The sequence below is a fragment of the Xylocopa sonorina genome, chromosome 4, assembly GCF_050948175.1.
Source record: "Xylocopa sonorina isolate GNS202 chromosome 4, iyXylSono1_principal, whole genome shotgun sequence".
NCBI lineage: Eukaryota > Metazoa > Arthropoda > Insecta > Hymenoptera > Apidae > Xylocopa > Xylocopa sonorina.
Genome location: NC_135196.1, coordinates 14223472 through 14239511, shown reverse-complemented (window position 1 = coordinate 14239511; position 16040 = coordinate 14223472). Strand labels below are relative to the sequence as shown.

General features: G+C 29.9%; 4 protein-coding genes across 6 annotated transcripts; 1 reads left to right on the top strand and 3 right to left on the bottom strand.

The window, feature by feature from the left end:
- Positions 1-1982: 1982 nt before the first annotated feature.
- On the bottom strand, positions 1983-2836 carry Nd-18 (NADH:ubiquinone oxidoreductase subunit 18). Its single transcript, XM_076894075.1, has 3 exons — positions 2759-2836; positions 2256-2573; positions 1983-2179 (listed from the first exon to the last, which is right to left on the bottom strand). Exons 1-3 carry the CDS (start codon positions 2815-2817, stop codon positions 2002-2004), a joined length of 555 nt encoding a protein of 184 aa, XP_076750190.1. The 5' UTR covers positions 2818-2836; the 3' UTR covers positions 1983-2001.
- Positions 2837-3727: 891 nt separating this feature from the next.
- LOC143422863 (exosome complex component MTR3) lies at positions 3728-5085 on the top strand. 2 transcript variants are annotated; one of them, XM_076893824.1, is made up of 4 exons: positions 3728-3939; positions 4024-4277; positions 4472-4618; positions 4718-5085. In XM_076893824.1, the coding sequence occupies exons 1-4, from the start codon at positions 3792-3794 to the stop codon at positions 4988-4990; spliced, it is 822 nt and encodes a 273-aa protein (XP_076749939.1). In that variant the 5' UTR covers positions 3728-3791; the 3' UTR covers positions 4991-5085. The 2 variants fall into 2 exon arrangements, with proteins under 2 accessions (XP_076749939.1, XP_076749940.1); XM_076893825.1 differs by lacking the exon at positions 4472-4618.
- Positions 4448-7852, bottom strand: Tbp (TATA binding protein). Of its 2 annotated transcripts, XR_013101773.1 has the most exons (6): positions 7152-7852; positions 6920-7050; positions 6293-6536; positions 6022-6220; positions 5758-5885; positions 4448-4640 (listed from the first exon to the last, which is right to left on the bottom strand). XR_013101773.1 is itself a non-coding variant. In XM_076893823.1 (5 exons), the coding sequence occupies exons 1-5, from the start codon at positions 7485-7487 to the stop codon at positions 5809-5811; spliced, it is 987 nt and encodes a 328-aa protein (XP_076749938.1). In that variant the 5' UTR covers positions 7488-7852; the 3' UTR covers positions 5726-5808. The 2 variants fall into 2 exon arrangements, 1 of the variants encoding a protein (XP_076749938.1); XM_076893823.1 differs by lacking the exon at positions 4448-4640 and having other exon boundaries at positions 5726-5885.
- Positions 7853-8375: 523 nt separating this feature from the next.
- On the bottom strand, positions 8376-16028 carry LOC143422674 (cilia- and flagella-associated protein 44). The gene is made up of 25 exons (XM_076893477.1): positions 15574-16028; positions 15318-15480; positions 15085-15224; positions 14729-15023; positions 14499-14643; positions 14229-14419; positions 13929-14171; positions 13685-13866; positions 13487-13625; positions 13108-13381; positions 12781-13021; positions 12439-12709; positions 12165-12328; positions 11881-12093; positions 11689-11799; positions 11275-11452; positions 11021-11206; positions 10764-10961; positions 10095-10631; positions 9842-10013; positions 9460-9758; positions 9154-9350; positions 8874-9091; positions 8651-8793; positions 8376-8540 (listed from the first exon to the last, which is right to left on the bottom strand). Exons 1-25 carry the CDS (start codon positions 15798-15800, stop codon positions 8376-8378), a joined length of 5292 nt encoding a protein of 1763 aa, XP_076749592.1. The 5' UTR covers positions 15801-16028.
- Positions 16029-16040: the final 12 nt, after the last annotated feature.

Sequence of the window (16040 nt, the reverse complement as noted above, 5' to 3'; positions counted from 1 at the left end):
TGTAGCATTTGATGCTTAAATGCTTGGTAATTTGTTTTTGCGCGTCGAGTACAAGACATAGCATTGAGGATCGTGAAGAAAAAAAAAAAAAGAAAAGAAAAGAAAAGAAGAAAGTCGAGAAACAGATGAAACACACAGATAGATAAAAGAAAATATTATAAAATTAAACATTTAGAAAATGATTCAATTCAGAAATGTGATCTTTGAAAAAAGAACAAAAAGAAGAAACACACACACACACACACATCGTAAAGCTATGTATCATGTCAATTAAAGGCATAAATATACTGTATGTTATTTATAATTGGCGTGTACACACGCGATACGTCTAGATACTATATATGTATAATATTATAAATATTACCAAACATACGAGACTGGACATACATGCGACTATCTCAAAATTGAAGGATAGTGAAATTCCAAAAAAAAAATTGTACAATCACGCTCGGTTATACCCTTTGGGAAAATCCGAAGTTATTTAGATTATAACTTTTCTGCGCATTTTTCTGCGTGTCTGCGTGCTGCGTGTGTGCGTGTGAACAAAATTCAATAAAATAATGCCTGCTCAAAACACACATTTTAAATACATTATCAGGATGCACTTGCATAACTAGAAATTATTATTCAATTATTTCGTCTTACACTGTAACGTGCAATCGGCCATCTAATTCATCACTTGTTCCGGTTGATTCGACATCACTCACACGTTTTGTTTTACAAAAAAAAAATGCATTAAAGCGACAATATTGTTCACACAACGTAGTAGAAGTAACATCAAACGTCGAATGTTCTATCATCCGACTGAAAAAAAAGAGCGTGTAATTACAAAGGATTATTTAACGAATAACGTTATACAATACACACCCATTAGTACAGGGTTAATGACAATCGTGATCTCTGAATGAAAAACAGTAGCTTTCTCTCCTGTTCCACATTTTTCGCAATTTACTTTCGAAAAATTGTGGTCTAACTATCTCGAAATAACCGGTCATTTTATCTTTACCGATCGTTACTATACTGTTAAATGATTAGTGATTCTGATTTATTGCAAAATTGAAATTGTCACGCTGTTAGAAATTCACTCTAGATAAAGGAAAGAAATAGAAATGTGAGAAATATAAGAGGATAGAAATCGGGGGAAGGGAAACAAAGGAGCAAGCAAACAGACAGAGCAGAAAATACTGTACTAGCATTAACAATGATTCATTAGAAATGAGAAAAGATTGGAAAAAAAGAGAGCAGTAAAATGTTCCTTTAGATAAAACCTGTAAATAGTATAATGATCCTAATTAGTTTGCAAAAACAATCATTTTGTCATATTAATTTATAAACGAAGGCTCGAGCATTGTTCTTCCATACATATATATATATATATGTATATATGTATATGTATATATACATATACGTACGCGCCCTCCCCCCGCGCGTATATATACACACACTCCAATATACACTAATATATCAGTTCAACCTTTTGTGAATTTCTAATCAATCATTTATTCTGTACATGCATTGATAGTTATTAGAATATGCATTTCAATTTTGCATACTCAACTCATATTTTTATATTTAAATCATCTAACTTTCTCTTTACAATAGTAACAATGCTCGATGTAGTTCATAAGCTAATACGAGCAAGCAAATACTGAATTTTAAAATACACAGTCTAATCAAATCTGATGTTATAATACAAACGTTAATAACACTAATAAATAAGAGGCGAATAATAAGAGTGTTAATCACGTATGAATGATATTATATAACTATTGCTAAAAAAAATAAATTACGGAGTTTACCAAAAAAGAATGCATTACTTTCATGTGTCTTAATTGAAAAGCAAAAGTGTTTTGAAAATATTTTATTTCCTCATCGGTATGTTCTTGCAAACATTTATTCGACGCTTAAGATTTTCTATACAAGAACAATTAAATATATGCATACACATACCAAAGCTATGTACAGAACTAGATTAATCTCTCTCTACCAGATTTTTGTTCTTTATTTAGTTGAAACTCTGGTACGTTTATTCCATGAAAAGTTGGTACCGTAGTTACGAGGCTTGGGATTATTAACATTCGGCTTTTGAATATAGTACTTCCATCCCATTTTGTTACAATGTGTAATAGCTTCTTCCTTTGTAGCAAATCCTACTTGTAGATTAGACAAGGGATCCCCTCTGCGTTCCAAAACATAACACTGGTAATGGTTTCATCGAAATGAGAAACTGTATTATATTATATAACAATACTCACGTTGAAGTCCATCCCATGAGGGGATTCTCCCAACGTTCTCGTGTATCAAAGTCTATTTGCCAATAATTTACATTATTCGTCCCCGATTGCATAGCACTTTTAGCAGGGCAATGAATACGAACTGTACGTGTTTTTATATGCTCCACTGGGACTCCCGAGCATATACCAACATCTTCTATGTCCGGTACAACAATTCTAGCTTCCTTTCTAGATTCTTCGGCCAACTGCTCTTCTTTAGTTGCTACGTTAGGTGAAAATTTCTTGCATATCGGAAGAGGAACTACCTCTTTACTTGAAGTTGCAAAGAATCTTGCAGATCTGAAAATAGAGAGGGAACAAATCCTTACATTGCTCTTCGCAAACATTTACAGCGTTTCTATAATTACATAGTGTGTAGTCAATTATATACGATTAACAAATCATACAGTGAGTCCATAAAATTTACTCATAAATAAAAACGGAAGGGAATGAAACTCCGGCTAAAATCAAAGGCTGGAACTAACCCATAACATTTAGCAGAATTACTGCCTAAATGTAAACTTGATAACACCCGAAGTGCCATTTTGTATGATAGAGGTTAAGGTGACACAATCGGTTGGTTAAGAGTTCCGCTTACTGAAACAACATCTTGTTTAATGTTAAAAAAAAGTTTCACATATTTACTAGCACGTACATACAGCTGATGTAATGTTTATGCGATAAACATTTACGTCGTGCAAATGTAACTTTTAGAAGAAATAGAATTATTCATACGGGTTTCTTATTCATCCAAGGCACAATCCGCACTCCTGATAACTGTCGCCAAAAATACATACAATACGATTTCAACATAGGGCAAAAGTTACATTGTTTCATTTCACGCTCTGGCGCAATACGCTTTAATATTTTTCATGTTTTTAATGAAATTTAAATATGTCAAATTACAATATTCGATTAAATATTATTTCTTTTATAGAAAATTCTTATTTTTACCCGTGGCGCCATCTCTGTAAAAAGCGCTGAAACTGGTCGCAGATCGTTACCGACAGCGAAGTGTACTCGTTTGACTGGTGGCGCCATCTCTGTGAAAAGTGCTCAAACTGGCCGCACAGCGTTACCGACAGCGAAGTGAACTACCGACCGACTGGTGGCGCCATCTCTCGGGCAAACGGTGAAACTAATCGGCGAGTAGTTTCGGCGCTTCTCACAGAGATGGCGCCACCAGTCAGTCGGTAATTCACTTCGCCGTCGGTAAAGCTGTGCGATCATTTCGAGCATTTATAGCTAGAGCATCACTTAACCTAACCTAACTGTTATGTATTAATGAATTGTTGTATTTACAACAATAATATTATTTTGTAAATATCATAAGAGTATATTTTATGTACTTCCATATTGCTTATGCTAATTGAATCGATGTTGATGGTCAATTAAAAATTAAACAGTTTGTAGGTTCCCTGACACTAAATTAATTTCTGTTTAATGTTTATTTCCATTTATTTTCCACACTGAGTACGTAAAGGTATTTCAAAATAAGAATAAATTCTATGTGTGATAATGCCTATCGATCAAAGACGAATTAATGGCCCAGAAATATCGATACCTTACCATATTTATAGTAATTTTAAAAACAATGATTATGAAATAAAACATGATTTTAGCAAAAGAAGCGATGAACGAGGCAGCAGCGAAATGAGAAAAATATGTAAGTTGATGAATTATATGTTTCTCACATTATTAATAAATGCTATCATATCGAGAGGAATTCAATTATATTTTATTCTGGTAGTTTTGAAAACTGGTATCGTAAGTCAGGCAAAGGGATCTGCGTATATAGAAATGGGAGATACGAAAGTAATTTGTTCTGTATTTGATCCCAGAGAAGTACCTAATAAAAATGGCTACTGTGTACAAGGAGAAATTTATTGTGAATTTAAATTTGCCACTTTCTCTTGTCAGAAGCGAAAAATTCATCAGCAAAATGCAGAAGAGAAACAATACAGTTTAATTTTACAAAGAGCATTGGAACCAGCAGTATGCTTGGTAAATATATATGTTTCTACTCTCATATACGTATACAGAAAATTATAAATTATTATCTTAGTACAAGAAGGGATCGAATAATGTACATGTACGGTATCTAATTGTTTATACAATAATTATAAAATTTATAAATTAATACTACTTTTTTAATGCACTAAAGGTTAATAATACTTTGTTACATGTTATTCGTTCAGCATGAATTTCCTAACTTTCAAGTAGATGTATATGCAATGGTTTTGGATAATGCCGGATCTTCGTTAGCAGCTGCGATTATGGCTGCTAGTACTGCTTTAGCTAATGCAGGTGTTCCTATGTTTGGTTTAGTTACAGCTTCGACTATAGTGAGTAATGTCATTAAAGAAACTAAGATAGTAAATAGAATCATCAATTGATTTGTTTCGATATCCAGTTACCGAACTACCAATTTAACCAAATTATAGGGCATATATGGTGATCATTGTCTAATGGATCCTACGGATACAGAAGAAGAAATATGTAATACACGACCAGAGAACCAAGATGACTTTAATCATGGGATAATAACGCTAGCTAGTCTTCCACAACATAATCAAATTACCGAAGTATTGTTAATTGGAAATGTTGATGTAAACTCTATTACAAATGCAACAGAGACATTAACAACGGCTAACAAAGATATTTGTCCCGTACTGCAACAATGTTTAATAAAAACTATTATGAAGCTACATAACTAGTAAAAATAAAAATAAAATAATAAAGTAGTCAAAGGAAAAAATTTTTTTGCAATTAAATATGTATTTTTACAATAAGAACAGTTTTTCATCTTTAATGTTTACATATTTCTCATCCTATATTTAATAAGCTAATTCGCTGTGTTATAATATGTATCAAAATGTCGCCTAATTTTTACAAAATTATGAACGTTTGCAGGGATACAGATAATCATACAAATACATGAACGAAGGTCACTATCGTCCTAAACGTCGTATCTTTCTTTTTTTTTTTATTTTTATTCGTATATCAGACAGCGCTACTGCCTTTCAATCAAAAGAATACAAACGCTTAGCGCGTCAAATAAAATAAAATTCGTTCTAAACTAATAATAATAATAATAATAATAATAATATATATATATACACATGTATAAATTAAAAAGTAAATTCTAAAATAGCGACTACCTCTCGATTAAGGCACCGCAATATCAAAAAGATATATTTCTTTCAAAGTACATGATTTTTCCACAAATTATCCCACAAAAATATTTCTAATGAACATGCTTTTGAAAATTGTTTAATAAAATTTTATTTACAATTCACGTGTATCACACACTTTGTTGAATATATTCTAAAGGAAACTATTTTTTCCTTTATTTTATTAAAATTTATAGAGTTTGTCCTGTTAGTTTAAGCTATATTTCAATTCTTAAACACCTTTTTAATACTTTAAAAATAGTTTTTAGAAAATGATTCTGATTTTCAGGACAAAACAGAATATCTCTCACCTTAGTTTTGTCCATATAATGCACAAATTTAACACTTATTAGAAGATAAAATCATTGTTTTTTAAAGCTCTTCAAAATTGGATAGATATTATCAAATGCTTCGTAAATCTCCTGTCTAACTTTTGCACCTAGATGAATAAAAATAATAATAATAATAACTTAATAAATTTTCATTAATTTTATACAGCGAGTAAGTTGTAATCGTTAAATTAAGATCTCTCCATACATAATATCTAAACCATATACTCTTTTATAATTTCTCACCTGTTAGGACTACCTTTCCTGAAACGAATATGAGTAAAACAATTCTGGGTTTAACCATTCGATATATTAATCCAGGAAATAGTTCTGGTTCATATGAAGAGAACTGTCCATGAGTAAGTACTAAGCCTTCTAATCTAATTGGAAATTTCACATCACAGCTGCCTACCATATTTTGTATTTTGAAGTCGAGAAACTTAGCCTTCATTAAAAATAAATGAAATTAATAAGAATCAATTAAAAATAAATGATACATTTCAAAATATTTACTGACAGGAAAGCCAAGCTTCTGAATAATTCTGGCATATTTTCTTGCAGCTAATCTAGAATCTTCTTCACTTTTAGCTCCAGTGCAAACCATTTTCCCACTACTAAATATTAGAGCAGTAGTTCTTGGTTCTCTTATCCTCATAATAACTGCTGCAAATCTCTTTGGATTGTATTCTGCATTCCTCGCATGTAGAGCTATTTTCTTTAAATCTAACTTGCAGTTTAAATTAACTGTAGAGACAATGTTCCTGTAATATGGATGAATTGTATTGGGTATCATTAATTGTAGATTAACACATTCACAGTCCAGTGAAGAAATATATTTTACTCTCATGTGACAAAAGTAATTCACACATGATCACTAAACATTGTAAATGTCAAAAAGTATTATCTATATTATTATGTTCACTCAATGTACTAAAGGATTGAATCAAATTGATAATGCTATTATTCAACCAAATTTATCAATATTAATCATAGTATGCAATGTGCTTAGAAAAATGATACAGTCTTATATAATAGATAGCAGCCTTACTCGTTTCTCTGCTTGCAAATGTTTTTATTCACAGTTCAGAAAACCAATAAGCACGTGCAGTTTAGAGAACTGTGAACATATTAATACCTCACTTACTGAAGTTGTGGCAGTATCCCTGGATCCGCTGAAGCTGGCGTCATAGGGGTCATAGGACCAGGAGTAGATGGACCAATCGATGGAGGAGCTATATGATTAGTACTTTGGACTAACGGTGACATCATATTTTGCTGTAAACAGAAAGCAATTCTTTGGTAAAATAGATCAAATGTAATAAGAAACCAATTTTTAGCATTAATAAATGATCAACAGTCATTTTATTTCATTTTACCGGTGTTTGTGGTTGCATGAGACTTTGTGGCGTTGCAAATGTAGGTGCTGTTGCATAAGTGTGTATAGCACCCTTTGGTGGTGTTCCGATCATCAACATACTGCCTGAAATATTTGGACTCATTGCATGTAATTGTTGCAATGGGTATTGCTGCTGTGTTTGTTGCTGCTGCTGAGATTGTTGTTGCTGTTGTTGCTGCTGTTGTTGCTGCTGCTGCTGCTGTTGTTGCTGTTGTTGCAGCGCATTAGGCAAAATTTGCTGATCCTCCTCTGGCTGATGCAAAGGAGTACCTATGCTAGGTATGCTGAATCCAGGACTCGGTAGCATTTGATCCATTTTCTCTTGTTTGTTATGAAAAACTCGCTGGCAGTAAACTATTAATATCAGTGATATTCAGAATAGATCAGAAATAAATAAACGATTGTTGAAAACTTATGAACTTGCAACAGAGATTTATGATGCCATCAATGCCCATATTTTTAAAAACAAGTTAAATCAACAGTAACAATTGCAGGTTATGTATTTGAGGAGCACAATTTTGAATTATTATGCTCTTACAATTGCCGTGGAAAATAATAGTTACACTTTTTGTATAAAACTAAAGTTATGCCTGCGCTTATCTTACTTGTAATTCTTATACATTATTTTATATCTGTTTGTTTACAAAATACCCTGTTTTAAAATTTACCATAGACTGATAAATATTAAGACAGGTTTAGCTGCCTTTCATTATCGCTGTACATACGTTAATCAAAATTATTAAAAGCAACCGTCCACTTACTTAATATTTATTTACTGTTTTTTAGATAAATATTAATATCCCCTAAGTATAAAGGGGATAAAAATATTATAGAGTAATCAAGCAAATATCAGTAAATTCTAGCACGACAGATATATGACAGATTTGAAAAGAATTATAAATAAAAGAAAACTTAAATTATACTGCACATACATAGCTACTTATATTTATGCATAAACAGTCTCGAAATCTGGCGCCTCAAACTAAACAAATGCAGTCGACCAATTAAAAAATGATACTACTAGAAGTAGATCCCTATTAAATGGCTGTGGATCTATGTTTGTGTTAGTTATCATATGATGCACCTGATTGTTGAGGTCATAATTGGTACAATACGTTCCATGTTCATATTTTTATTTATATAAGTATAATTTATATATAATTAGTTAATTAACTAATTATTAGTTAATTATTAGTTAATTTCCTTATAAAGAATTCTGTTCGAAAGTTGCAGGTAATTTTCTTAGTCCACTTTTGAGATTATCTATATCGCGTTGAAGGATATGTTTCTGTTGTATTTTATTATAGAGGATGTCTTCAAGTACCGCTATATCAGTAGTATGCTCAATTTCCGTTTGTAACATGGTTTCCTATAATAGAAAATATCAATAGTTAATCTAAGACGTGGATACAATTCGTTGTTTAGTACATTAGCATATATATTATAATAAAATGTAGATTGTAAGTAATTGCTGTTTACTTCTGAAGTTAGAGGCTGTTCTAAAATTTTTCTGAGTTTGAATTTTTCTTTCTCTAACACTGTTAAGAAGCTTAATTTCTCAGTGTTGTTTCTGATTAAATTTTCCAAAATAACTAATCCTTTGTTGCATTCCAATTTTACATCTAAAAAGATATAAGAATAGATTTTTTTACTAAGACTTTACTAAGATAATTTGGTTGAATGCAAACTTCTTGTAATTTACTTTTTATATCCTTAGAAAAATTTTTCATGATACTGTGTACATCAGTTTTAGTATCATAGATTAATCTTTGTAAAATAGTCTCATAAAGATGCATCAAAGATATCTTTTGACCAAATTTTTGCATCATCTTCTCTTTGATGCCTTCCTCAAGTATTTTATTTTGACTTTCCATATATTTTAGGTCAGATTTTATTCGTTTTAAGTGTATTTCATTTTTTCTGCAATAAACAATAAATATATTTTGCTTACAGATCATTTTATTCTTTCTTATATATCATACTTGCGTTTTTCTTCCAAATTGTATGTTTCATCTTGTAGTTCACCTACTCTAGCGTAGAGATTTGTTAAATCTTTCCTATTAAAAAGTACGTAATTTTTAATATCGACGGTATATTCAGAACCTAATATATGCTGTAATTGATGAAGCTTCAATATGACTGTTACATCAATGTCGTTTAATTTTTTTTGTTTGTTTAGCTGAAAATTATATAAGAAATTTTACTGTAATGAGCAATTCTAAAATACTGAAGTACTAAATATATATTGTAAGAGATAATCTATTCTCAATGTATTATTTTGACAATACCATAAAAGTTTGTAATTCTTCCTGATTGCTTTTTAAATTATTTTCAATAATTCTCAAATGTTTGGTATCAGTATCTAATTCCTTTTGTAATAATTCTATTTCCTTCTGTTCCTCTTTTATTTGAAATTCACATGTATATCGCTTTTCTCTCATGGAAAATGCTAGATGATATAGTTCTTTATCACATCCTGGTGGGCATATATCCTCATCAAATGGGATATATTCAGCTTCAGTATCTATTGTTTCATCTGTTTCCTCGGAACTAGTTTCTGATGATTGTGTAATTGTATCCAATGATCCTAAAAATTACAATTAAGAAACTAAATAAAAGCACAAAGTGTTCACTAATTTTACAAAGATTAAGATAAAAAATTTAACACACCATTCTGCTTTTTTATTCCTGTATATTTCTTTTTAAATATTTTTTGAAGGAAATCATGAAATTTATTATCAGCTATAGCTTTCATGAATTCAGTTGTAATATCTTTAATCTTTATATGCAATTTCCGAATTTCCTCTTCTCTTGTGACAATGTTAATATTTATATTTTGTACCTATTAAAATATATTACTGATCAATATCATATTGTTAATAAATAATTGATTGTCATTTTTTATTCTAATAAGAATAATAACCTTCATCATCATTATAGTACGTTCATTTGCCTTCTGATTAACTTTTTCTTCAAGTGAATGTTCCATTGCTTCAGATTCTTTCAAAATTATAAACTCTTTATATAGAGTTAATAAATTTAAATTCATATATGTACTTTGATATACAACATCTAATCTATATTCTTCTAATTCATCTAATTCATTTTCCAATTGTTTGTAACTAGTATCAATGTATCGTAAAATACAATCCTGTTCATATATTTTCCGCCACATTCGTGAACGTTTCATTTCACGTTCCCATGTAGTTTGTGTAGAATCGCTCATATTCAGATTTCGTATCAAATCATTGACTGTAGTTGAATGATCTTTCATTTTCATTTTTGAAGAAGAAACAAGACTATAGAGACTTTCTCGTTCCTCTTGAAAGTATGTTTTATCATCGCAATATAATACTTCATACTCTACATCGAAATGATCTGTTAATCGATCTACTGCTAATGATTGTCTTTGACGTTTTACTTGTTCCATCTGTTCTGACATCGATACGTATCTTCCAAGCTAAAATGGCACTATTATAAAAAATAATCTTACACAAGTTTAATTATAAGTAAAGTATTTAAACATTCTGAAATTTTTGAGTCTAAAATCTCATCACCTTACTCAGTATAGTAAATATGATCAACTACTGACCTCAAGATTATGTTCTGGAAATTCTACGTCAAAATTCAATTTTGGTGGATATGGTAAACCTTTAATGCTTTTTAATGGAATTTCTGTATGAATTTTCTTAAGAAGGTCTGTTAATTTAATAACTTCATTCTGCATCTTTTGTTTCTTCAATGCAATTGCTTTTAATTTGGTATTGAAATTTTCTCGCATATTATGTATCTGTAAAAACGATTTATTTTTAATTTCTCTATATTAAATTTTATGTTACATAACTATACCTTGCTCCTACAATCTATAAATTGCTTATATTTCATAGCTGCGGTTTCTTTTTTCTTCATTGTACTAAACATTGCATTCATTTTCAAATTATATTCACCGATTGTTTCTTTCGCATTTTCAAGGGAAGCTTCATCTTTTACACGGCTTTTAGCCAAATTTGGTTTTTTTTCTTGTAATTTTTGCCACTATATACAATATATATTTACAGGATATACCTTATTTTTATGATTTTTCTTTATCTTAACTGCCTTACTTCATTTCGTCGTTGAATCAACCTCTTTTTTTTTTCCTTGTACTTTGATAACATTTGGTTAATTTGTAATCCCAATCCAGTTGTTAAAGTAGTGAAACTTTCGGCTAACAGTCCTTCCAAATATTCTATTTCTTTTTCTTCTGGCTCATATTTTTCTTCAATTTGTTCTTGCACTATTCTACGATTTAGAAATAATGCAGATACAAATATCTTTTTTATTACTATAAATGAGTAAATTAAAATAAAAGCTACTAAATACAATTTATAAGAATATTATTGATCAGAAAAAAAGACATACAAGATTGTTTTTTCAGATAAGATATTGTCACCTGACTTCTGCTGCAATTCCATGTCTTGGAAAGTAATTTAAAATTAAAAACATATAGTAGAAATTTATGTAAGAAATAATGATACCTGCCTGTTTCCTGTTGTTTCTCTTCTTGTTTCATCATTTCCATACATTTGGAAATATTATCAATATCTAATTTTAATTCCCTTAAAGAATACACTGCCCTATTTTCATTTCTATTTATAAATTTTTATAATTTTACCATCTTAATATGTATATAGTTTAATAAACACAATCAATAAATAAATAATACATACAATACACCATAAACAGCAAAAGGCAAACAAGTAACAGACGTAATGAAATGATCCATTAGCTTCTTTAATTCTAATTTACTCTTTTCCACTTGAAATTCCAATTTCCGTTGTGTTAAAGATGTATTTGCTTTTAGTTGTTGTTCTAAATCGTCTACTATTCTGGGATCCAATTCAAATTGTGATATTTGTTGTGATTGTACGAGACATTTATTTCTAAATTAGTAAGAGACCAATAAAACAATAAGTAGTATTATTCTTACATTATGGAAAAAAGGAATACAGACCTTGTAGTAATTTTAACGTATTCTTCGGTTAGATTACGGATAATTTCAAGAATCTGTTTTCTTTTTGTTTCTGCAACTGAAATTATTCTATTCTGTTCTATTCGAGTGATTACCTCTTCCAAACTTGGATAATCAGCATCCTCAATATCTTCAACATCCTTAGGCTATATATAGAATAATTTAATTATATTTCTAAATGAGAAAAATTATTCAATGATCCAAATAAATTAGCACTTTTGGATTAGATGATTTTCCTAGTAACCATGTAACTTACCACAAACAGAGAAGATATTGGTTTTGGTATTATGTATTTTTTATAAGACACATCATCATTGATTTTAAAAGAAAATATATTTCCATCGTGACCACATGTTAACAGCATTGTTCTGTCATAGCTTAATACAATTTTAGACATGTGTCCATTGTAATAATCATGTATTGGTAAAATCCAGCAATCTGAAAAATCTAAGGGATCTTTCTCTTTCATCTTAATAATGTAAAGCTCTCCATATTGTGTTCCCAAAAATAAATATTTCTTAGTTTCACTGAAAAATAAAGCACAATTTATTATATTTGCATACTTTTCTCTTTTTTAATCATCTTTAAATGCCCATACAGGAAAAGAAAATTATGTATTTCTATATTTCTTGCATGTTCAATTATTCTACTTGTTATAGGTTTATTATGTTTTAATTCTCCCGATAACGGACGCGGATACTCATAAACATATCCAGCATCAAAACCAGCCATAAATATCCATATGTTTCCATTAATTCCATATTGTACTATTAAAACTTTATTCGGAATTTCCGGAATGTAAATTTCTGGAAGGATCATTTCTTCTTCATCAATATCCACTAAGAAGAGAAAAGATTACTTGCAATAATGAATATTAAATTTACATAAAATTATTGATACATATACGATCAAGATAAATTATTACTAAGAAATGTTTCTTCATCAATTAAAATATGTGGATTTTTAGCAATTAATTGTTTCAGTTCTTTTCTTTTTTCTTCTATTTTTTCTTCCCTTCTTTTTTCATATTCCTTTTTTATAGCTTCTCTTTCTATGAAAGACTTCACAGACTCAAACTTAAATGATACAGGTTTACACTTAATAAGCTCATAAGAAGTTACTGTATATGATTGAGGCATTACAGGCAACTTTACTTCCACAAGGTCTCCTTGTGAACATCCAATTAACAAAGTTGCTTCCTATTAAGATAGAAGTGCAATAGTTATATATTAGTTATTTCATATAATAGTTAGGTATGATAGTAATCCATCATTATTTTTTAAAATAAAGAATTTTATATTTACTTCTTGTGAATTCCATGTCATGCAAGTAACAGGTGATGGCACTTTTATATAGCCAATAGGTACAATTGTAGGATAATTATTGATAGCATGAATATTAAAGACAAAAATGGTAGCATCATCACTACCTGTTACCAACAAACTGAAAACAAATTTTATATATTAGTAATAGTACACTTACTTCATTTACATAAAACGCACCTACAAGATGAATTTAAAGACATTACAGTGATTGGCATCAAATGTGGTTTCAAAACTTGAATTAATTTTGTATTATCTTCTTTTACACTATCATCAATAGATGCACCTTGTATTGTTATTGTGATCATCCTAATAATACCACTTTCAAAAGCACATACTAGTGTTGAGCCTGTTTTTTCAATCTAAACATTTCTGTACAAAAATATCTGCTTTTAATTACTTAAACTTAAAAAAAAATACATACCTCACACGAAAGCCAAATCAATTGACTGCCAGTATCATAAAATTTATAAACTAGGATCAATTTTTTTTCAATATAATTATAAATATGTAAATTTCCACTTTTATCAAGTGTTGCTACAAAGGGCCCCCAATCTGCCACATCCATATCAACTATAGGGCCAGCATGACATATAAAAATTTTTTTATGTAGATGTTCCTTTTTACTAGTACAAAGGTCAAGTAACCATATTCCACCATTTCCATCCTATCAAATATGTTTTTAATCATTGAAATTACATTTTTTGAAATAAAATATAATTACCTGGGCATACCAAAATGTTTTTTCTGGTTTATCAATCTCCTGCTTCTGCATACTCATAAGCATTGCATTTTTGTTTGCTTCTGCAATTTGAAATTCATAAATTGGTTGAATTTCAAGATATTGTTCTTCATCAGAAAGATCAGCATGATCTATGGTTTCATAAAACCAAAATCGTATCCATCCATCGGACCCTATGATGTCATATATTATAATATAATTTATCATATGTCTTTCCTTTGCTGTTCATTGTATGAATTTCTTTTTTATTACCAACTGATATAAGTTCTCCATTCATATATTCAAATTGGGTAATATAGCTGGTATGTGCTACTTGTTTATTTTTTCTACATGCTTCAAGTTTAATTAAATTTTCATCCCACAAAAGTATGTTACCCCATTCGCAACCAGAGATCACCTCAAGAATTTATTCAAAATTGAAGTCTTAAATTTAATTTTGAGAGAAAAATTGCATAATAAAATTTAATTGAACATTTTCTTACAGTTTCATTTGGCATGGGATGAAGTGCTATAATATCAGAAATTTCTGTATTCCCAAATTTACCAATATCACCCTTAAGCTTCAATCCAGTAAAAGTTTTCGACACTTTCCAAAATTTTATGTGCCCTATACCACTAGATGTTAATTGGCCAGGAATATATTTAGAAAAAGTTATGTTATATACATTTTGAACATGAGATTTGCATTGCAAAATGATTTTTGATTCCTTCCAATCCCACAAAGAAATGTAATGATCAGGTTCACCACCTTGCGATGCTAACAGTGACCCATCTGGACTATAATTAAAAAGTATGAGGTAATAAGATCATTTGTATAATTATATATAAATTAACTGACCTATATGCTAAATGAAAATAACGTTTAGTTGTTCCGCCTTTTAATACAATCATAGTTTGCATGAGAGGCCAATTATAAATGGTAATTAAAGGATGTGCTCCATTTACTCCAACAGCAATATGTTCAAGAACAGGATTTTTCTAAAAAAGAAACAATTTTTACATGAAATTATTTAATTTCTTCATTTCTTAATCATAATTTTCTCAGTATAAAGTTAAAATATAAATATTTACTGTTATGTGCCCGATACCGGTGTCTTTAGATCCAATTTTAAACCAAACTTTATTCCCTTCTACATCGAGAAATTGAATCAAATTGCCCGCGGCAAAGGCAATAGTATTTGCATCGATTACACAAAGATTGAAATACTTTCGACAATCGTATCCATAAGAATGACTAATGAAAGTTGAGAAATTACATATATGGAAACACAAAAAAGATAAAAGATACAACGAAAGAAAAGATATTAATATCCTTTATCAAGGATACAAGAACTCTAAAATATTTCCAACTATAGTTCCATCTTCTGGTTTCTTAGCTATAGATACATAATTCTCATCTTCCAAATTAAATTCTTCCTTTCCATTCACTTTAGATTTATCTTCTTCTTGTTCCTGTTCTTTTTCATAATCATTTTGCCAATTTGATTCCTCTTTTGTACTTTCTTCTAGATTTCCATTACTTTCAAATTCAACTTTGCCACTACTGTCCGCCATTTTGGTTCTCTGGACCAATATCACCAGCAACAACAAAAACAAAACAATTATGTTAAAAATCCGAAAATTCCAATGAACCTTAACTTAAACGAGATTCTTAATTGCGTTTTTATATGAAATTACTGTGAGACGTAAATTTTTTCATTGAACTTGTAGATATCAGAACAATTTAGTTCGCGACTCTAAGGAACTTAGGGGCGGTAACAAATGTTACTCGATTCCGTGTATTCTTGTTGATCG

Excerpts from the sequence above, each read along its gene's own strand:
- Nd-18 (XM_076894075.1), bottom strand. The coding sequence starts at position 2,817 with ATGGCACTTCGGGTGTTATCAAGTTTACATTTAGGCAGTAATTCTGCT. Across the intron at positions 2,574-2,758 it reads AATTCTGCTAAATGTTATGG|ATCTGCAAGATTCTTTGCAA; the intron begins GTTAGTTCCAGC and ends CTCTATTTTCAG. Across the intron at positions 2,180-2,255 it reads CTCATGGGATGGACTTCAAC|AGGGGATCCCTTGTCTAATC; the intron begins GTGAGTATTGTT and ends TTTGGAACGCAG.
- LOC143422863 (XM_076893824.1), top strand. The coding sequence starts at position 3,792 with ATGCCTATCGATCAAAGACGAATTAATGGCCCAGAAATATCGATACCT. Across the intron at positions 3,940-4,023 it reads CAGCGAAATGAGAAAAATAT|TTTTGAAAACTGGTATCGTA; the intron begins GTAAGTTGATGA and ends TTATTCTGGTAG. Across the intron at positions 4,278-4,471 it reads TGGAACCAGCAGTATGCTTG|CATGAATTTCCTAACTTTCA; the intron begins GTAAATATATAT and ends TTATTCGTTCAG.
- Tbp (XM_076893823.1), bottom strand. The coding sequence starts at position 7,487 with ATGGATCAAATGCTACCGAGTCCTGGATTCAGCATACCTAGCATAGGT. Across the intron at positions 7,051-7,151 it reads TCATGCAACCACAAACACCG|CAAAATATGATGTCACCGTT; the intron begins GTAAAATGAAAT and ends TTCTGTTTACAG. Across the intron at positions 6,221-6,292 it reads TTCAGAAGCTTGGCTTTCCT|GCTAAGTTTCTCGACTTCAA; the intron begins GTCAGTAAATAT and ends TTTTTAATGAAG.
- LOC143422674 (XM_076893477.1), bottom strand. The coding sequence starts at position 15,800 with ATGGCGGACAGTAGTGGCAAAGTTGAATTTGAAAGTAATGGAAATCTA. Across the intron at positions 15,024-15,084 it reads TATTTTCATTTAGCATATAG|TCCAGATGGGTCACTGTTAG; the intron begins GTCAGTTAATTT and ends TTTTAATTATAG. Across the intron at positions 13,626-13,684 it reads TCTTTAAATTCATCTTGTAG|TTTGTTGGTAACAGGTAGTG; the intron begins GTGCGTTTTATG and ends ATTTGTTTTCAG.